This window comes from Coregonus clupeaformis, unplaced genomic scaffold, assembly GCF_020615455.1.
Source record: "Coregonus clupeaformis isolate EN_2021a unplaced genomic scaffold, ASM2061545v1 scaf0011, whole genome shotgun sequence".
Classification (NCBI taxonomy): Eukaryota; Metazoa; Chordata; class Actinopteri; order Salmoniformes; family Salmonidae; genus Coregonus; species Coregonus clupeaformis.
This window is the reverse complement of record NW_025533466.1, coordinates 407654-428385: the sequence shown is the minus strand read 5'-3', so window position 1 is coordinate 428385 and position 20732 is coordinate 407654. Positions and strand designations below refer to the sequence as shown.

At 44.7% G+C, this 20732-nt stretch overlaps 1 protein-coding gene across 3 annotated transcripts; it reads right to left on the bottom strand.

Moving 5' to 3' along the window:
- Positions 1 to 556: 556 nt before the first annotated feature.
- On the bottom strand, positions 557 to 20424 carry rgs7bpa (regulator of G protein signaling 7 binding protein a). 3 transcript variants are annotated; one of them, XM_041901506.2, is made up of 6 exons: positions 19457 to 20424; positions 11605 to 11771; positions 5747 to 5877; positions 2773 to 2917; positions 2570 to 2640; positions 557 to 2442 (listed from the first exon to the last, which is right to left on the bottom strand). In XM_041901506.2, the coding sequence occupies exons 1-6, from the start codon at positions 19604 to 19606 to the stop codon at positions 2351 to 2353; spliced, it is 756 nt and encodes a 251-aa protein (XP_041757440.1). In that variant the 5' UTR covers positions 19607 to 20424; the 3' UTR covers positions 557 to 2350. The 3 variants fall into 3 exon arrangements, with proteins under 3 accessions (XP_041757440.1, XP_041757441.1, XP_041757442.1); XM_041901507.1 differs by having other exon boundaries at positions 19453 to 19540; XM_041901508.1 differs by lacking the exons at positions 11605 to 11771; positions 19457 to 20424 and adding an exon at positions 6922 to 8084.
- Positions 20425 to 20732: the final 308 nt, after the last annotated feature.

Sequence of the window (20732 nt, the reverse complement as noted above, 5' to 3'; positions counted from 1 at the left end):
TTTTGATAGTGAGTGTCTTTACATAGAAGACTAAATGAGTGTTCTTCCTATTGACATGAATGAGTTGTCATATTAAAGAAGAGGTTGTGTTCTTTAAAACTAAGTTAACTTGTATTTGTCATTTGTTCTTTGTTTTTGAGCTATGTCTGTTTGTTTGAAATGTGTGACAAAATTAGCTTTATCTTGAAAACTCTCAGTAATCTATAGCATTCTAGAATTCTATAGGGGTGTAAAGGGTTAAAGTGATGCTCCAGAGCTTTTGTATCATTTCAGCCAGTAGTTTTAAATGTAGTGCTCATGAGCCAAAACAGGTCCCCGAAAATTGTGCACAATTGTGTACTACTTCATCCATTTCTTTGATATGTTATGTCCTGCAAAAAAATAAAAATATTATTGCAATTCGTATGATATGTTACAAATTCCAATCCGTGCAATATGTTGCGAAGTGTTTAAGATCTTAAGATCCTGGACTGCATCTAAGTAAAGGTAAACTTTTCTCAAGTCTGAATAGGGCCAATAGAGAATTAATACAGAGACTAAAAAACAGACCAGTCAGTTTAAATAAAAAAGTTTATTAACAATGTAAAATGACATATAGCTTTTTATTTCAGCTTTGACTACAGTGCTGTACCTTTTCCATGCCCTACACATTTAACTCTATTATTAATAAGCAAGACCCATGCTGAGTCCCCACTGCCTGCACTGACTGTGCCTTACAGAGGGAGACGCCACCTGCTTATGTCATCCAAGACTTCACCACACTATCCCAACTTCGAAAATCATTCAGAGCGCATCGCTTAGAGAGTATGTGTATATACAATTCTAACGTCTCAATTTAAAAGATAGATATTGTATGTGCAAAGACGTTTATCTTTTTTGAGTATTGTATAGTATATTCCTCCTTGAAGATGGAAAGTAAAAGTTGGGTACAGGTTTTTGGTTCATGGAAGACTAAATAAAGGTCAGTACAGGAAGTGCAGGGACAGCAAGACATGGAAAACAGAGAGCGAAACACACAACAGACTTTCTGTGCTCTGGTCTGCTCAATACCTTCTATCTAGTAGTGTGTCCATATATACTGCAAGTGTCATACTTGGTAACATTGTTTTTGACACAAACTTACAGATCATATTGTGTCCCACACAACATTCATTCATCAATTCAGCTTTATGGAAGAAACTAAATGTTGACAGTTTCCATTAACTTGTCAATTGCCTGCTATGGTGCGTTTCCATTGAACTATCTTGTGTCGATAAAAACAGCTGGACGTAGTGACGTCACACCTAAAAAATATATTTTTTCTGCTAAAACATACAGTGTCAAATAAAATGTAGTGGTTGAAGTGTTTCCATTACCCATTTAGGCAAATTGCACATTAATAAATTGGCAACAGCCTGTATGCCCTCCCACCTACTTTTTTCATGTCTCAGGTAGCCCGCAAAAGCCAGCATAGATAGAATGCAATCATTTACTAATATTTGCCATATTCTAATAATTCGCATGGCGAAACTTGCACTCCTGTAGATATGAAATAATTGGATGGTGAAACTTGCCTGACAACCAGAAAAGCAAGGCGAAGCATTTCAGATATTCTTGAAAGTCAGGACAATATCTGCCTTTTACGTTACACGTCGCAATACTTTCTTTTGCGACATTGCTTTTGTAGAATAAACCTGGGTCAATGGAAACCTGCATACTGTGTCAAATGGTCTTTCTCTCTCCCGAAAACCTCTGACAAACAAAATGTTGGACTCCATTTACCAAATAAAAGGAAAATCAGTTGTAATACATTTAAAATATATGTTTATGACTATTCGTTTCATTACATTGCAATTACAATTCATCTTTGTATTACAAAATAAAATTATAAAATGGGGTAGGTAGCCTTTTCAACAAAAGAGAGAACTGTGTTGAATATTGGAAATGGCAGTAATAGATCGGTGGGAGACACAAGTGGTGAAGGATTGTGGTTAATGGTGTCTTTGCTGCCATAGTAACGCTTTACTTGATGTGTTGTTCATGACACATCCATAACAGTGTCATAAGCGTATCTTAAAGTGTCATAACACATTCCAAAACATGACATACTATGCTATTTCCGTTATGGGGCACTGTTATGACAACTGTCAATATCTTACGACACTATGTCATAAAGCAAATAAATATATTGGTCATGAAAGGCAAATATAAGTTATTCCAGTTAACATAAGCTTTTATAAAAAAATTGTCACATTTTGGCATGTCTTATGACACTTTACAATGTTCTTTGGACAATGTTATGGTTGTGCCATGAACAACACTTCAAGTAAAGCGTTACTGTTGCCGCCTTCAACCCAGGAGGGTGGAGCCCTTAGCTGGTTACCAGGCAACAGAGCCCAAAGAACCGCCTCTTTCTCTGTCCGACCAGTGGGTAAGGAGTCAGGTTCAGCAAGCTGCTGTCATCTGGGTACAAACACAGACAAGACAATTACAAGTTCAAACTAATCTCAAAGTCATTTTAACTGTGTATTTAACTCACATAGGATTCAAGCATATAGAAACCATGGGTGCGCTCCAGTTGAGGCCCTACCTTGGTTCTTCAATGGTAAAGGCATCGTCTCCCTGAGTTTGCTGAGAAGGTTCTTCATCTCTCTCATGTCCCTATGAAATCATATTTACATAGTGTTCATATGTGTCTTGCTAATGTATCCAGAATTCCGGTAACAACACGCACGCACGCACACGCACACACACACACACACACACACACACACACACACACAATGGGCCCACCTCTCAGTATTGTCTATGTCTGTGGCGACTAGCCAGCAGAGCTGATGACAGTCCATTGGGGAGGAGGAGGTGTCTTCTAGAATGGGTATGTCTGAGGTCTCATCCACCTTACTGTCAATCCTGGAAGGCCCACAGGAATCCTTCCCTTTAATACACATACACACACGCACACTATTAATAATAATAGTAATGTAATAGTAATTACATGTTTTACAAAGTAAACAGTAGGGGTGTAATGGTTCACCAAACCCACGGTTCGGTATGTATTGCGGTTTTGGGGTCACGGTTCGGTTACGGTACAGCGGGAAAATGAAATTCAACAGTTACTGTAGTTAATTTTTGTTTCTTTGACAAAATTCGCACAATTAAAAAGCACCTTATTTGTGGCCCAAGTCCAGTTTCTGTGACATCATTCACAATGTTCCTGACATTGTCTGTTGTAACAGGGATTGTTATGTTGGGCCTCAAGTAGAGGTCTAAACAGTTGGACCCGTTCCGAAATGGACCTGGGGCTTTCCCAACTGGACAAATATGCATAAATACATTTTTCAATATAGAGACCCGTTCCGTATATATACGTTGTCGGATCCGAGTGAGGGAAGCAGCAGAAAAGCCCATTTGTAAGCTATTTTATTAACCAGACCTGATACAGCGCAAGGGAGAGCAGGCTAATTGAGTCTGCATGCGCCTTCTTCCTGTCCTACAGTTGCAAATAACAAGACCTCCATTCAGATTATTAAATAGCAGCCTACTTGTTGGCTCTTGTTCATTGTAGCATGCACTACTGGTCAAATGTTTTAGAACACCTACATTCCAAGGGTTTTTCTTTATTTTTACAATTTTTTACATTGTAGAATAATAGTGAAGACATCAAAACTATGAAATAACACATATGGAATCATGTAGTAACCAAAAAAGTGTTAAACAAATAAAGATATATTTGAGATTCTTCAAATAGCCACCCTTTGCCACGATGACAGCTTTGCACACTCTTGGCATTCTCTTAACCAGCTTCATGAGGTAGTCACCTGGAATGCATTTCCATTAACAGGTGTACCTTCTTAAAAGTTAATTTGTGGAATATCTTTCCTTTTGTGACAATCAGTTGTGTTGTGACAAGGTAGGTGGGGTATTCAGAAGATAGCCCTATTTGGTAAAAGACCAAGTCCATATTACGGCAAGAACAGCTCAAATAAGCAAAGAGAAATGACAGTCTATCATTACTTTAAGACATGATGTGATGAGGTGGTGTTGAAGGAGTCAGGCGCAGGAGGGTAAATCACAGAATAATAGGCTTTAATCCGCAAAATACAGGGTTACGCAAAAATGCGTCAAACACACTCCAGGGCACAAAACAGGTGCACTGGAAAATACAAGGCACACGGGAAAATACTCCTGTTGATACAAAATACACGAGCTCCACCGAGCTTCACTAACCTCCACAATAAACAATCACCCACAAGGACAAGGGGGCAGAGGGAACACTTATACACGGACTAATTAGGGGATTAGAACCAGGTGTGTGTGATAACAAGACAGGACAATTGTGATGATGATTGGGGCGGCAGTGGTTAGTACTCCGGTGACGACGAACGCCGAAGCCTGCCCGAACAAGGAAGGGAGGCAGCCTCGGCCGAAGTCGTGACACATGAAGGTCAGTCAATATGGAACATTTCAAGAACTTTTAAAGTTTCTTCAAGTGCAGTGAATGGATGATCTCCTCATGTGTATTTCCCACCGTAAAGCATGGAGGAGGTGAAGCATGGTGTGGGGGTGCTTTGCTAGTGACACTGTCTGTGATTTATTTAGAATTCAAGGCACAGTTAACCAGCATGGCTACCACAGCATTCTGCAGCGATACGCCATCCCATCTGTTTTGGGCTTAGTGGGACTATCATTTATTTTTCAACAGGACAATGACCCAACATACCTCCAGGCTGTGTAAGGGCTATTTCACCAAGAAGGAGAGTGATGGAGTGCTGCATCAGATGACCTGGCCTCCACAATCCCCCGATCTCAACCAAATTGAGATGGTTTGGATGAGTCGGACCGCAGAGTGAAGGAAAAGCAGCCAACAAGTGCTCAGCATATGTGGGAACTCCTTCAAGACTGTTGGTAAAGCATTCCAGAGAATGAGAGAATGCCAAGAGTGTGCAAAGCTGTCATCAAGGCAAAGGGTGGCTATTTGAAGAATCTCAAATATAAAATATATTTTTATTTGTTTAACACTTTTTTGGTTACTACATGATTCCATATGTGTTATTTCATAGTTTTGATGTCTTCACTATTATTCTACAATGTAAAAAATCGTTTTTAAAAATAAAGAAAAACCCTTGAATGAGTAGGTGTTCTAAAACATTTGACCGGTAGTGTATACTTCTCCTTTAAATTTTAATTCCATCATTTTAATTCCATCTTCCATTGATTAGATAATCTCCTAACTTGCTTTGCCACACATGGAGGTGTGTCAAGCCCACCACTCGCCCCACCTCTCGCCATCTACAGAGTTCCCGGCTGCTCCTCACAAAAGGATAGTTTGAAATCCACCAATTTAGATTATAATTTGTATTATGTGCACATAGGCTGTAGTTGTTTTAACGGAATAGCCCGCAATGTTGTTTCAGGTCAGATTTACTCACGTGGCAATGGCATACAACGCATTTTGTTATGTATTCATTCGGGTTCACAGTGCGGACCGAACCGAGGTACTTGTACCAAACGGATCGGTACAAATATGTGTAACATTACATCCCTAGTAAACAGTGAATAGTAGCTGAAAATAGCGCAATTAAGGATTTGAATAATAATCTGTGTAAAGTAATATATAAAGTGTTCTATAGCAGTCCTGTGCAGTTTCAGGGATCCCATCAGACAGGCAGACCTATGTAGGCTTCACGTCTCTGGCTATAATAGTGCTATATAGGCTCTACGTCACGTTATAATTTTATGTTGTTTTATGTCAGGCATTCCCTACCTTTCCTGTGGAGCTGCAGGGACCCCAGCAGACAGACAGACTTGAGCATCTCCGTGATGTACATCTCCAGACAGCACTGCAGCTGGATGAAGAGCCTGCAGATCTCTGGGTGGATCTCTCCGTCCTCAGGCCTGTGGGGCCGTACAAACAAATGCCAATCAATATTGAGATTACTCATGAGATAAGATAATACTTTACTCTCTGCTTGCACATAACTTTGCATCTACAGTGTTCCTTTACCACAAGGATGTACAGAAAAGGTCTACAACGTAAAAAATGATGCACAATAAACCAAAAAAGTCACCACACCAACACAACAATAAATTAGACATTACACATCAACATTGCACATATGCCCTATCAATGTTGAGCAGCAATTATATTTTTAAGATTCGGATAAGATAACAGCACAACAACGTCTTGGAAGATATGTTGAGTTCCTAAGGTTCAGACAAAATGACAGACATGAGGGAACAGACAGCGAAAAATAGTATTTCCACCTCTTCACACATGGCATCTGTCCACTTTGTACATGAAGATTCAAAATCACTTGGATTAAGCATGGGCAATGTGGGGACATGGCTCTTTCTTGTGGAAGCCTTGTGTTCCACATAAGAATTAAGTAAGTAATGTGGTGACAGACAGAGTATTAAACAAATTACTTTTGTGACGGCCACATGTAGCTGAACAGCTAACTGTCCCTATTCTTTGCACTTTAACATTCATGTTCATCAAACATTTTGTGTCTAATCAAATAATGACCCAACACATGGCTTTCGTTTCAAGTATCAAAGACACACCTTCTTTGAATTGTTATCGGTTCAGTTAACCCTTGGAGTTGCTCTTGTTCTGCTATGTAGACCTCAATTATACATGTATATATATGTGAGGTGTTAGAACAGTTTTACTTTTATTAATTTACAGACCTTTGTGTACTATTTCTATGCACTATCAAAGATTGTCTATTATATTGACAAGAAATTCAAGTATGGAAATACATGTCCTCAAAGATGTTTGATCTGGGGTAGAACACCGAGCCCCTCGGTTCTAGCAGACTGTGAGGACGTCTGTCCAGTAGCAACCTCTCACTACCTCCAACCCTCCCGTGTGCTTCCCACCTGGCAGCTTTATGGGCCCTGTATGGCTGGTGAGCAATCAGCCCCTTGATTACTCACCAGCCTCAATCAGCACCAAATAGTCCTGTCCGGACGACCCGTCGAGACCTGGCACGTCCAGCAGAGGGAGCCACCGCCGCGTGATGTAGACTCCATCTGTCACCAGGCCTCGACGAGTCTCCCCCTGGTGGCTTGCCACGGTACGCCACACCAGTGAGAGGGCAGATAGAGATAGATAAAAGACTCATCTTTGTATCTGTGCCATAATACCATCTGTGACTGCCTGGGCAGCGCCATTGAGGCTATCTCGATTTTAAAGTAGTCAATTTTATTCTTCTTCATTTGCTGATTGCTTCCAACTCATAGGAATCCTCACCCAGTTGACTACTTTAAAATGGTGGAAGCCCTCAATGGTAATGTCCATGTTAAAACGTGTTATATCCATGATGAATCCTCTATCTCTTTGACAACAGGCACAACTCCGATATAAAGATGTTTTTATGTAACTTGCCGAAATGCCACTTCCGTCCACTTATATCAGTTCATTCATAACAACCTAACCATTACGAAACTTCTATTAGATCAAATAAACCTTTCCGTAGCAAATTAGCAATTCCTTTTTTTTATGAACAAATTCGACACTCATTGACCTCCATACATAAAGTCCCCACTTCGTGGGCTTATTTTCGTGGAAAGATTTTGAGCTGAATAAAACCTCGCCCTTCGCCTCTTCCTCTCTGGTACTATGGTTTTTGATATACAGTATCTTACTTTGTAAACAACTTCAAGTTTGGGAAAATAAATCCCCTAATATTTGCACCCTATTCAGTTGTCTCCCATTGCATGCTTGGTCATCCCTTACAACTTTGCACATTCTTGGAACACAAGTTTAGTATGTGCTATTAGCTTTTGCACTTGGCTAAAGCACATACAAATAGGACCAGGCTATCAAAAGAGCATATGAAGTACTTTACGTGGAATGGTACCCAGTGCAGTCAAAAACGTGATTTTCCTGTGATGTATATATGTGTCCACACTATGAGGTTGGAATAATACTGCAAAATTGTGATAATGCCCTTTTAGTGTAAGAGCTGTTTGAAAAGACCGCCTGAAATTTCAGCATGTTTTGGAGGGATCTGAAAAGCTGGTCAATTACCTGTAATGGTACAGATGTAGGATCTTAATTTGAACCAGTTTTCTACAGCAGGAAAATAATCCTGCAGCAACAAGAAATGTGAATTATTATATGGATTATAAATAATGGCAATTTTTTGTAGGGGTTGATATATTTGTCATTAGGGCAAATCAAGTCTGACATTTTAAATGGAAATTACAAACTTTAGAAGCCTTTTTAAACCTTGAATACACTTCAAGTTTGCATTTCCTTCTGTGCAGGAAAATTCTTAGTAACAAAAGAGTGATCAAACTAAGGTCCTACATCTGCTACAAGTCATTCTGTAAGCAGCAGGGGCATAAAGTAACAACAAATAAAGTTACAGCTACAGTGCCTTCAGAAAGTATTCACACCCCTTGACTTTTCCCAAATGCTGTTGTGCTACAGCCTGCATTTAAAATGGATTCAATTGAGATTTTGAGTCACTGGCCTACACATAATATCCCATAATGTTAAAGTGGAATTATGTTTTTAGAAATGTTTACAAATTAATAAAAAATAAAAAATGAAATGTCTTGCATCATTAAGTATTCAACCCCTTTGTTATGGCAAGCCTAAATTGGAGTAAACATTTGCTTAACAAATCACATAACAAGTTGCATGGACTCACTCTGTGTGCAATAATAGTATATAACATGATTTTTTAATGACTACCTCATCTCTGTACCCCACACATATAATTATCTTTAAGGTCCCTTAGTCAAGCAGTGAATTTCAAACAGATTCAACCACAAAGAGCAGGGAGGTTTTCCAATGCCTCACAAAGAAGGGCACCAACACAACCCATCACTGAGTACTACTCTTCATATTTTTAAGCATGGTGTTGGCTGCATCATGCTATGGGTATGCTTGTCATCGGCAAGGACTAGGACGTTTTTTAGGATTTAAAGAAACGGAATAGAGCTAAGCACACACAAAATCCTAGAGGAAAACCTGGTTCAGTCTGCTTTCCAACAGTCACCTTTCAGCAGGACAATAACCTAAAACACATGGCCAAATATACACTGGAGTTGCTTACCAAGATGACATTGAATGATCCTGAGTGGCCTAGTTACAGTTTTCACTTACAGTATATCGGCTTGAAAATCTATGGCAAGACTTGAAAATGGCTGTCTAACAATGATCAACAACCACCTTGACAGAGCTTGAAGATTTTTTAAATAATAATGTGCAAATACTGTACAATCCAGGTGTGCAAAGCGCTTAGAGACTTACCCAGAAAGACTCACAGCTGTAAATGCTGCCAAAGGTGTTTCTAACATGTATTGACTCAGGGGGTTGAATACTTATCTAATCAAGATATATTGGTGTTTTATTTTCCATTAATAAAAAAAAGAGGTTTGACTTTTTCTTCCACTTTGACATTCAAGTATTTTGTGTAGATCGTTGACAGAAAATGACAATTAAAACCATTTTAATCCCACCTTGTAACACAACAAAATGTGTAAAAAGTCAAGGAGTGTAAATCCTCCAAATAAGTAATACTGCTACTGCTTTCTCTCAAAATGATCCACAGACAAAGTTCCATTAGTGTCTGAATCAACTGCAAAGTCAGTGGAACTCTTCTGCAATACTGTAGCAAACTCTAAACCAACTCCTTAGCAGCAGTATGGCAGGTCAATATCACACTCAGTGATAAGGATAGCCCACTAAACTGTGGAAACATAGCCGCGGGAAGTAGGGGTGCTGAGGGTGCTGCAGCCCCCCCCTGATAACAATTGAAAAATAATTAATATAAACATTTCAAAAATCACTCCTGTATGAGCCGAGAACAATATCCATTGACAAAAATGGTCCCGTATACTGGCTACGGCGTCTCAAATTGGACAAACAGTACTTTTGCCACTTTTTTCTCCTTTTTCAAGCGAAGTTCTTTTAAGGGAGTATGCGAGCACACTCATTCATTTCGCCTAGCTGAACTACAGCATGCTGACACCTTAAGGAGACTTCAAGACTGCATGCTGTTTTTGATGCGACGATTCTAAATGACTGAGAGGAAAATCCAGGGTGCGTTACGAGATTGGGCTCTTCTGCAATAGCTACTGAGGATACTACCTTTCCTGTATTAATAAATCCCACCAATGAGAACCGGAGATCTACTGCGTTTTGCTCTACACCATCGGAAGCAAAGTGGAATCGAGTTAGAAGAAGGAGAGGAGGATCATTCTAATGCATTCTCCCTCTCCCATCTCGTCCAGACCTGCGGCTCTCTAACTGTTTTTCGTCACTGAGCCCCCTGACTTCACCGGGGGCCTCCAACGAGGAACCTACTCCGCCCCCCAAGCCCTTCCCATTCAAATTCTGGACCTGGGTTACTGAGCCGGCCATCCCCTGGAGCAACCCACAGACTAGAATATAATTGTATGCTGTAGCGTTAAGATTTCGCTTCACTGGAACTAAGGGGCCTAGCCGGAACCATGAAAAATAGCCCCAGACCATTATTCCTCCTCCACCAAATTTTACAGTTGGCATTATGCATTCGGGCAGGTAGCGTTTTCCTGGCATCCGCCAAACCCAGATTAGTCCATCGGACTGCCAGATGGTGAAGCGTGATTCATCCCTCCAGAAAACACATTTCCACTGCTCCAGAGTCCAATGGCGGTGACGAGCTTTACACCACTCCAGCTGACGCTTGGCATTGCGCATGGTGATCTTAGGCCTGTGTGCGGCTGCTCGGCCATGGAAACCCATTTCATGAAGCTCCTGACGAACAGTTCTTGTGCTGACGTTGCTTCCAGAGGCAGTTTGTTACTCGGTAGTGAGTGTTGCAACCGCTCTTCAGCATTATGCGGTCCCGTTCTGTGAGCTTGTGTGGCCTACCACTTCGCGGCTGAGCCGTTGTTGCTCCTAGACGTTTCCACTTTACAATAACAGCACTTACAGTTGACCGGGGCAGCTCTAGCAGGGCAGAATTTTGACGAACTGACTTGTTAGAAAGGTGGCATCCTATGATGGTGCCACGTTGAAAGTCACTGAGCTCTTCAGTAAGGCCATTCTACTGCCAATGTTTGTCTATGGAGATTATATGGCTGTGTGCTCAATTTTATACACCTGTCAGCAACGGGTGTGGCTGAAATAGCCCGAATCCACTAATTTGAAGGAGTGACCACATACTTTTGTATATATAGTGTACCTCACTTCCCTGTTGAAATATACAAATATGAGATATCAAACCCGTTGGGCAGGGTTGGTTAACTCTTGAGGTCCCGCTTGTCTCCACAAAGTTTGGTAAATCCAACCTTTTGTTTTAACGGACCATAGTTATGGAACACCTTACAAAACAAATTACAACTGGATTCCTGGTGTAGATAAGGCCGTTTAAAACTCTGTTGTTAAATAAAGTTAATAAATAATAAAAACATGCATTTCCATAGTGTGTTCTACGCTGCAAATACAACCCTGTACAGATCAGTCAGATCAAAGCTCACACAGGTCACTCTAAACTGAAAGCAGAGGCTGAAACCAAAGTAACATTTCCAAGCTGAGGTTTTAATAGAAGGCTGTGGCCAATGTCTGTGAGACAGCCCTAGCGTTGTCTTTCAGCACCAGGGACAGCGACCGCTACTTACCCTGAAATGACTGACAGGCTCTGGTGTGCAGCTCTCGCCATCTCACAGCCTTTAGTTCGCGTCTTGTGCATCTCGGCCTGTAACGAGGGGCAGTCGACAGAGATCTCGCCAATGGAGATGACCAGTTCACGATACAGGGCCACAAGCGTATTAAACTCCTGGACGATCTGGGGGAAAAAAATAAATAAACATGATTTAAGATTATTTGGACCTCAGATATAGGTTCCTCTGTCACGAGCCACAGCAAGACCTTGCAATGTTCTTCCATAAACAGTGCATTCGGAAAGTATTCAGACCCCTTGACCTTTTCCACATTTTGTTACGTTACAGCCTTATTCTTAAATGGATTAAATTGTTTGTTTATTTCTTATCAATCTACATACAATAACCCATAATAACAAAGTAACAACTGGTTTTTAGAAATGTTTGCCAATTTATTAAAAATAAACTGAAATATCACATTTACATAAGTATTCAGACACTTTACTCAGTACTTTGTTGAAGCACCTTTGGCAGTGATTACAGCCTCGAGTCTTCTTGGGTATGATGCTACAAAATTGGCACACCTGTATTTGGGGAGTTTCTCACATTATTCTCTGCAGATCCTCTCAAGCTCTGTCAGGTTGGATGGGGAGCATCGCTACACAGCTATTTTCAGGTCTCTCCAGAGATGTTTGATCGGGTACAAGTCCGTGCTCTGGCTGGGACACTCAAGGTCATTCAGAGACTTGTCCCGAAGCCACTCCTGCATTGTCTTGGCTGTGTGTTTAGGGTCGTTGTCCTGTTGGAAGGTGAACCTTCGCCCCAGTATGAGGTCCTGAGCGCTCTGGAGCAGGTTTTCATCAAGGATCTCTCTGTACTTTGCTCCATTCATCTTTCCCTCAATCCTGACTAGTCTCATGGTCTGAGAGTACTTGATTTGCCTCTTGGCAAACTCCAAGCGGGCTGTCATGTGCCTTCTATCTGGCCACTCTACCATAAAGGCCTGATTGGTGTAGTGCTGCAGAGATAGTTGTCCTTCTGGAAGGTTCTCCCATCTCCACAGAGGAACTCTGGAGCTCTGTCAGAGTGACCATCGGGTTCTTGGTCACCACCCTGACCAAGGCCCTTCTCCCCCGATTGCTCAGTTTGGCCGGGCAGCCAGCTCTAGGAAGAGTCTTGGAGGTTCCAAACTTCTTCCATTTAAGAATGATGGAGGCCACTGTGTTCTTGGGACCTCCAATGCTGCAAAAAAATGTTGGTACCATTCCCCAGATCTGTTCCTCGACACAATCCTGTCTCGGAGCTCTACGGACAATTCCTTCAACCTCATGACTTGGTTTTTGCTCTGACATGCACTGTCAACTGTGGGACCTTATATAGACAGGTGTGTGCCTTTCCAAATCATGTCCAATCAATTTAATTTACACAGGTGGACTCCAATCAAGTTGTGGAAACATCTCAAGGATGATCAATGGAAATAGGATGCACCTGTGCTCAATTTCGAGTCTCACAGCAAAGGGTCTGAATACTTATGTAAATAAGGTATTTCTGTTTTTTATTTGTAATACATTTGCAAGATTTTCTAAAAACCTGTTTTCGCTTTGTTGTTATGGGGTATTGTTTGTAGATTGATGAGGGAATACATTTATTTAATCCATTTTAGAATAAGTGTCACGGATTCCGCCGAGGCTGCTCCTCCTCCTTGCTCGGGCAGCCTTCGGCGTTCGTCGTCCCCGGAGTACTAGCTACTGCCGATCGATGTTTCGGTGTTTGTCTTGTGTTGTCTAGTTTGTACACCTGTTACTTATTTTGTTTTGATTGTGTAACATATAAGTTCCCTTGTTTTACGTTTGGCCTTTGTGTGTTATTGTCATTTTGTCCTGTTTGATGTTCGGCAATTCTAGTTTGCCTTTTACGCACAGCGCGTGTTACTCCACCAGTGTTGTGGAGACTTTTGTTTTGTGCGTGTTTACTTGTAGTAAAGTAGTCATCTTGATCCTCTGTGTCCTGCGCCTGACTTCACCGCTGCATACACATCACCCCATCTGACAGAATAACACACCAACCATGGAGTCAGCAGGACCAGCGGTGGTAACTGAGTCTCTGGAGGATCGGGTCAGCAGCCAGGACGCCATGATCCGTAGACTTGGCACCGCCATGCAAGATGTGATGGACACTCTGAGCCGATGGGAAAGAGGAGGCTTGCCCACACCTCCTCCTACTCTACCACCACCATCGGTCAGACCCATCGTTCCATCTCCGGAGTCCAGTGGGATTCGGCTCTCGCTCCTGAGGGCATATGATGGCACCGCAGCCGGGTGTCAGGGTTTCCTACTTCAAGTGGAACTCTACCTGGCAACCATTCACCCGGCGCCCTCGGGATACGAGAGCGTTTCCGCCCTCATCTCCTGTCTATCCGGCAAGGCATTGGAGTGGGCCGAATGGAGGGGAATAGACGCCGCCACCATCAGCTATGCGGAGTTCTCCCGCCGCTTCAGGGCGGTTTTCGATCATCCCCCAAAGGGTAAAGCGGCGGGGGAGCGTCTGTTCCACCTCCGACAGGGGAAGAGGAGCGCACAAGAGTTCGCCCTGGACTTCCGGACTCTGGCGGCTAATGCGGGGTGGAATGAGAGGGCCCTCATCGACCACTATCGGTGCAGCCTACGAGAGGACGTTCGCAGAGAGTTGGCCTGCAGGGACACCAACCTAAGCTTCGATCAGTTGGTGGACATGTCGATCCGTCTGGATACCCTGCTGGCTACCCGCGGACGTCCGGAGTTGGGGCCGTCCATTCCATCCCCCAGCACCTCCGAGCCGAGCCCTATGGAGCTCGGGGGTGCTGGTGCTAGAGAGAGGAGGAGAGAGACCCGGAGAGAGGCCGTCCCCTGCACCAACTGTGGCCGTAGAGGACACACTGCGGTTCGGTGCTGGGGAGGGTCTCCTGGGGATCGAGGCAACACGTCACGCACTGATGAGTCATTTCAGGTGAGTAGGCGCCCAACTCACCCAGGGCTCTCTGTTGTCCACTTGTGTATTCAAGTTGAATTTCCCCAGGTTCCATCTCATTCCCAGCATAAGGCGCTAGTCGATTCAGGCGCAGCTGGGAATTTTATTGATCATAATTTCTGTGTTAAGTTAGGGATTCCCCTCCTACCAGTAGATGTCCTATTCATGCCCTAGATAGCCGTCCTTTGGGATCAGGTTTAATTAGGGAGTTCACGGCGCCTCTAAAGATGAAGACGCAGAGGGATCATGAGGAAATCATACAGTTGTATCTGATCGACTCTCCTGCGTTTCCCGTGGTGCTGGGGCTTCCTTGGTTAATCTCTCATGACCCCACCATTTCGTGGCAACAGAGGGCTCTCAGGGTGTGGTCTGATCAGTGTGTCGGGCGGTGTATAGGTGTTTCCGTAGGGGCGACCACGGTGGAAAGTCCGAACCAAATGCCCACACTGCACATTCCTCCTGAGTATGATGATTTGGCACTCGTGTTCAGTAAGAAGAGGGCGACGCGATTGCCACCTCATAGACAGGGGGATTGTGCGATAGACCTCCAGGCAGGTGCTGCACTTCCGCGTAGTCATGTGTATCCTCTGTCTCAAGAGGAGACGGCGGCTATGGAGACATACATCGCCGAGTCTCTGAGACAGGGATACATACGGCCCTCCACTTCTCCTGCGTCCTCGAGTTTCTTTTTGTGAAGAAGAAGGATGGAGGTTTGCGCCCGTGTATTGATTACCGTAGTCTCAATCAGATCACTGTTAAATACAGTTATCCTCTCCCTCTGATTGCGAGTATGACGGAGTCATTACACGGAGCGCGCTTCTTCACAAAATTGGATCTCAGGAGCGCCTACAACCTGGTGCGCATTAGGGAGGGAGATGAATGGAAAACAGCATTTAGTACCACCTCGGGTCACTATGAGTATCTCGTCATGCCATATGGGTTAATGAATGCTCCTTCAGTCTTCCAATCATTTGTGGATGAGATTTTCCGGGATTTGCATGGGCAGGGTGTAGTGGTGTATATTGACGACATTCTAGTATACTCTGCTACACGAGCCGAGCATGTGGCCCTGGTGCGTCGAGCGTTGGGAAGGCTGTTGGAGCATGACTTGTATGTGAAGGCGGAGAAATGCCTGTTTTTCCAGGAGTCCATCTCCTTCCTGGGCCATCGGTTGTCCGCGTCAGGGGTGGAGATGGAGATTGACCGCGTTTCAGCCGTGCGTAATTGGCAGACTCCTACCACGGTTAAGGAGGTGCAGCGGTTTTTGGGTTTTGCCAATTACTACCGGAGGTTTATCCAGGGTTTTGGACAGGTAGCAGCTCCCATCACCTCCCTGCTGCGTTTGCAGTGGTCGGCTGAGGCGGACAGGGCGTTTAGACAACTGAAGGACCTGTTCACCTCGGTTCCGGTGCTGGCACATCCGGACCCCTCTTTGGCGTTCCAAGTGGAGGTGGACGCATCAGAGGCTGGTATTGGGGCTGTACTGTCTCAACGCTCAGGCACGCCTCCTAAACTCCGGCCCTGTGCTTTTTACTCTAAGAAGCTCAGCCCGGCGGAACATAATTACGACGTGGGGGACAGGGAGCTGCTAGCTGTGGTCCAAGCCCTAAAGGTGTGGAGGCATTGGCTTGAGGGGGCTCAACACCCTTTTCTCATTCTGACTGACCATCGTAACCTGGAGTACATCCGGGCAGCTAGTAGACTGAACCCTCGTCAGGCTAGGTGGGCCATGTTTCTGGCCCGGTTTGTCTTTAAGCTCACCTATATACCAGGGTCACAGAACGTTAAGGCAGACGCCCTGTCCCGGCGATATGACACAGAGGAGAGGTCCATTGAGCCCACTCCCATACTGTCGGAGTCTTGTCTGGTGGCACCGGTGGTGTGGGAGGTCGATGCGGAGATCGAGCGGGCGTTACGTACCGACCCTACTCCTCCAGAGTGTCCGGAGGGGCGGAAGCACGTGCCGCTCGAGATTCGTGATCGACTAATTTATTGGGCTCATACGTCACCCTCCTCTGGACATCCTGGTATTGGCCGGACAGTGCACTGCCTTAGTGAAAAGTACTGGTGGCCAACATTGACAAAGGACATGAGGGTTTATGTCTCCTCCTGCTCGGTGTGAGCTCAGTGTAAGGCGCCTAGACACCTGCCCAGGGGGAAGTTACAACCCCTACCCGTTCCACAACGGCAGTGGTCTCACCTATCGGTAGACTTTGTCACGGACCTTCCCCCCTCCCAGGGGAATACCACTATTCTGGTCGTTGTGGATCGGTTTTCTAAGGCCTGTCGTCTCATCCCAATGCCGGGTCTCCCTACTGCCCTACAAACTGCTGAGGCCCTGTTTACTCACGTCTTCCGGCACTATGGGGTACCTGAGGATATAGTGTCTGATCGGGGTCCCCAGTTCACCTCTAGAGTCTGGAGGGCGTTTATGGAACGCTTGGGGGTCTTGGTTAGCCTTACCTCGGGTTTCCACCCTGAGAGTAATGGGCAGGTGGAGAGAGTGAACCAGGATGTGGGTAGGTTTCTGAGGTCTTATTGCCAGGACCGGCAGGAGGAGTGGTCGGGGTATATCCCCTGAGCAGAGATTGCCCAGAACTCCCTTCGCCACTCCTCTACGAATCTGACCCCTTTTCAGTGTGTGTTGGGGTATCAGCCGGTTCTGGCACCCTGGCATCAGAGCCAGATCGAGGCTCCTGCGGTGGATGAATGGTTTCGGCGCTCGGAGGAGACATGGAACGCTGCGCATGTCCATCTGCAGCGGGCTATCCATAGGCAGAAGGCGAGCGCCGATCGCCACCGCAGTGAGGGTCCAGTGTATGCACCTGGAGATCGAGTCTGGCTCTCGACTCGAAACCTGCCCCTTCGCCTGCCCTGCCGGAAGCTGGGTCGGCGGTTTGTGGGGCCATTTAAAGTCCTGAGGAGATTGAACGAGGTATGTTACAGGTTACAACTGCCAAATGATTATCGCATTAACCCCTCGTTCCATGTGTCTCTCCTCAGGCCGGTGGTAGCTGGTCCACTCCAGGACAATGAGATACGGGAGACTCCTCCGCCCCCCACTGGACATCGAGGGGCTCCAGCGTACTCAGTCCGGTCCATCGTGGATTCGAGACGTCGGATGGGGGTCTGCAGTATCTCGTGGAGTGGGAGGGGTACGGTCCGGAGGAACGGTGCTGGGTGCCTAGGAGGGACATCTTAGATCCCTCCCTCCTGACGGAGTTCCACCGGAGTCATCCCACTCGCCCTGCTCCGCGTCCTCCTGGCCGTCCCCGAGGCCGGGGTCGGCGCACGGCTGGAGCCGCGCGTCAAGGGGGGGTACTGTCACGGATTCCGCCGAGGCTGCTCCTCCTCCTTGCTCGGGCAGGCTTCGGCGTTCGTCGTCCCCAGAGTACTAGCTACTGCCGATCGATGTTTCGGTGTTTGTCTTGTGTTGTCTAGTTTGTACACCTGTTACTTATTTTGTTTTGATTGTGTAACATATAAGTTCCCTTGTTTTACGTTTGGCCTTTGTGTGTTATTGTCATTTTGTCCTGTTTGATGTTCGGCAATTCTAGTTCGCCTTTTACGCACAGCGCGTGTTACTCAACCAGTGTTGTGGAGACTTTTGTTTTGTGCGTGTTTACTTGAAGTAAAGTAGTCATCTTGATCCTCTGTGTCCTGCGCCTGACTTCACCGCCGCATACACATCACCCCATCTGACAATAAGGCTGTAACTTAACAAAATGTGGAGAAAGTCATGAGGTCTAATTACTTTCCAAATGCACTGTCGGTTAGATAATGCAGGCTATTGAAATCATATGTGGCTTTCTCATGGGGAATTTTAAACATTTCAGCAGCAGACTTGCGACAGCAGTTGCCAGAACAATATATTGACTTGTAGGTTAGATCCGAGCAATAGTCATCCTATATTCACAGGTAGGCTCTCAATTTAGCAGCTTTAGGTTTTACAATGGGGACACAATGAAGACAGGTTCAATAACTGACCTAGCCATTCAGCACCATCCTATGGACAGCAACTCTGCACATTTCAGTCCATCGTTTCTCTCTACACCAGAGCATATCTTGAATACATTGACAGCCATTTCCAAAAAAGCACTGATCCCTGGACAGGGGTATTATTCCAACCTCCACAATACAAAAGATAGGCTAATCAATATTGATGCCTAACAACATTACATCTATAGGATATGAAATGACAAAGAGAATGTACCTATGTAAAACGAATTAATTATTAATTGACAACAACCCATTATACTAAGTTCGGCTATGTGCATCGAAGTAGAGCATTGAATCCTTTAGATGGGACAACGCTTTTAATTTCTACCAGCGATCAAGACTCAGAAGCATTCTGCTGTTCTCCCCGTGCTGAGACTCAGTGACGTTCACTGATGTACCGTATGAGAGGGGAGAGAATACATATGGACGGTTCTGCCAGCACCTGTCAAATCAGTGGCCATCTGCGTCCATCAAACAGAGCCCGTTAGACAACTCTGTAATGTAGGCGATATTGGAGATCATCCCAAATCATCGTCATCCGGGCATCCAACACTTGATGCTCCAAAATGCAAATCGCACCATCGCAATCAATGACAAAGAACGGGTAAAAAAACATGAGCAGGTCAATTTGTCTTCTCTGCAACAACAGCAACGCAAATGGGTTTCATTTTCACCAGACAATAGGCCTACATACAAAGGAGGGGGTGGGTGCATTTGCAGTTTGTTGCAGTTTAAACAGCCAACTTTAGTGCAAATAGATTAAATTACTTGAAGAAAGACAAAGTGTGGATGAATACACGACTTTAGCTGCAACATGCAGAGGAAATAAGCACTGTGAGGTAAATGTCGCAAGCTCCATACCTACCATTCTGCAGTCTGTCACGGCGCTCTGAGCTTTGCGTGTGCTCTCGGTGCTCTCCCTCCTCTCCGGATCTCGGTAGGGAGCCTTGCCGATCTGGAAGATGTTCCCTGCGGATCTGGGGCGGTTCTTGCGCCCATTCGGTGCAGAACTCATGCATACACATCCAGTAATAAAACAGCTCTAATACTGAACGTTAAACCCCACCACCACCTATATTCGCCGATATCCTGTTCTCTCTTTCGTCTGTGGGCTAGGCTATTTTGGTGTAGAGACAGTTATCTGTGGTTTATTACTGCTCTCTCTCTCTCGCTCTCTCTCGCTCTCTCTCTCTCTACCTCTACCCCCCCCCCTCTCTCTCCCTCTCTCTACCTCTCTCTACTGTCTAAGAAAAAGCAGATATTTTTCTCCCTACCTCTCTCTACTGTCTAAGAAAAAGCGGATATTTTTGCAGGCAGCCCTCAGAGCGCAGAAGTACCGGATGAGCGCTCGCGACTCCTCTCCCCATTGCCTCGACTGCAAAGGGGGCGCGAGTCACCTTCACTACAGCTGATGGTATACAGTAACGGTAGCCTATAAACACACCCGACCCGGGATCCAGCTAGCTGAGATGTCCTTCCTAGCGCACCGCAGCGGTGATGGTCGGTGGAAAGCAATCGCATTTACTGGCATTCACTAGATACAACCATTTCTTATAATTGCACGTTTCCATTAAGCACTAATAAGACGGATTGAGGATGCTATTCAGCAATGTATGCAAACACTCTCTTTTGGAAACGCAAAAACGTCGCCAAACGTCTAAATAAAAAAAGCAATGTCACTTAATACAATTCTAACACTTGTTTCATCACTAACCTACTGGAAACAGACAGGAAAGCTATTCCTGGTGCCGATTTTTCTTCGAGTTTCTCCAGAGTGTATCTAACCTTGCCTTGGTGAGACGAGACGAGAAGAACAGTTGCTACAGGCCTGACGTGGCTGGCAACACTGCACACCCATAGGACAGGAATACTAACTAATAGGACCCAGCAAACCAGACTCCCTGACATAGGCTAGCCTATAGGCTCGGGTGAAAAGTGTATTCTCATTAGGCTCTTGTGAAATGTGTATTCTCATTAAATAGCCTAGGCATAACCTAGTCTAGGCCTAACATGGACATTGGTTACAATATTAAACAATTAACTGTAGGCCAATTTGAAAAAAGGTATTCTAGGTATGCCTATTAGGCTAAGTCTGGTTCATCCCAGTTTATAGGCTTAACCAAAATTTAAAGAAATGTACG

What these genes read in the sequence shown, in the direction of transcription:
- rgs7bpa (XM_041901506.2), bottom strand. Translation starts at nt 19,606, where the DNA reads ATGAGTTCTGCACCGAATGGGCGCAAGAACCGCCCCAGATCCGCAGGG. An exon ending in CCGTGACAGACTGCAGAATG is followed by an intron (nt 11,772 to 19,456) that starts GTAGGTATGGAG and finishes TTTTTCCCCCAG; the next exon opens with ATCGTCCAGGAGTTTAATAC. An exon ending in GACATAGACAATACTGAGAG is followed by an intron (nt 2,641 to 2,772) that starts GTGGGCCCATTG and finishes ATGATTTCATAG; the next exon opens with GGACATGAGAGAGATGAAGA.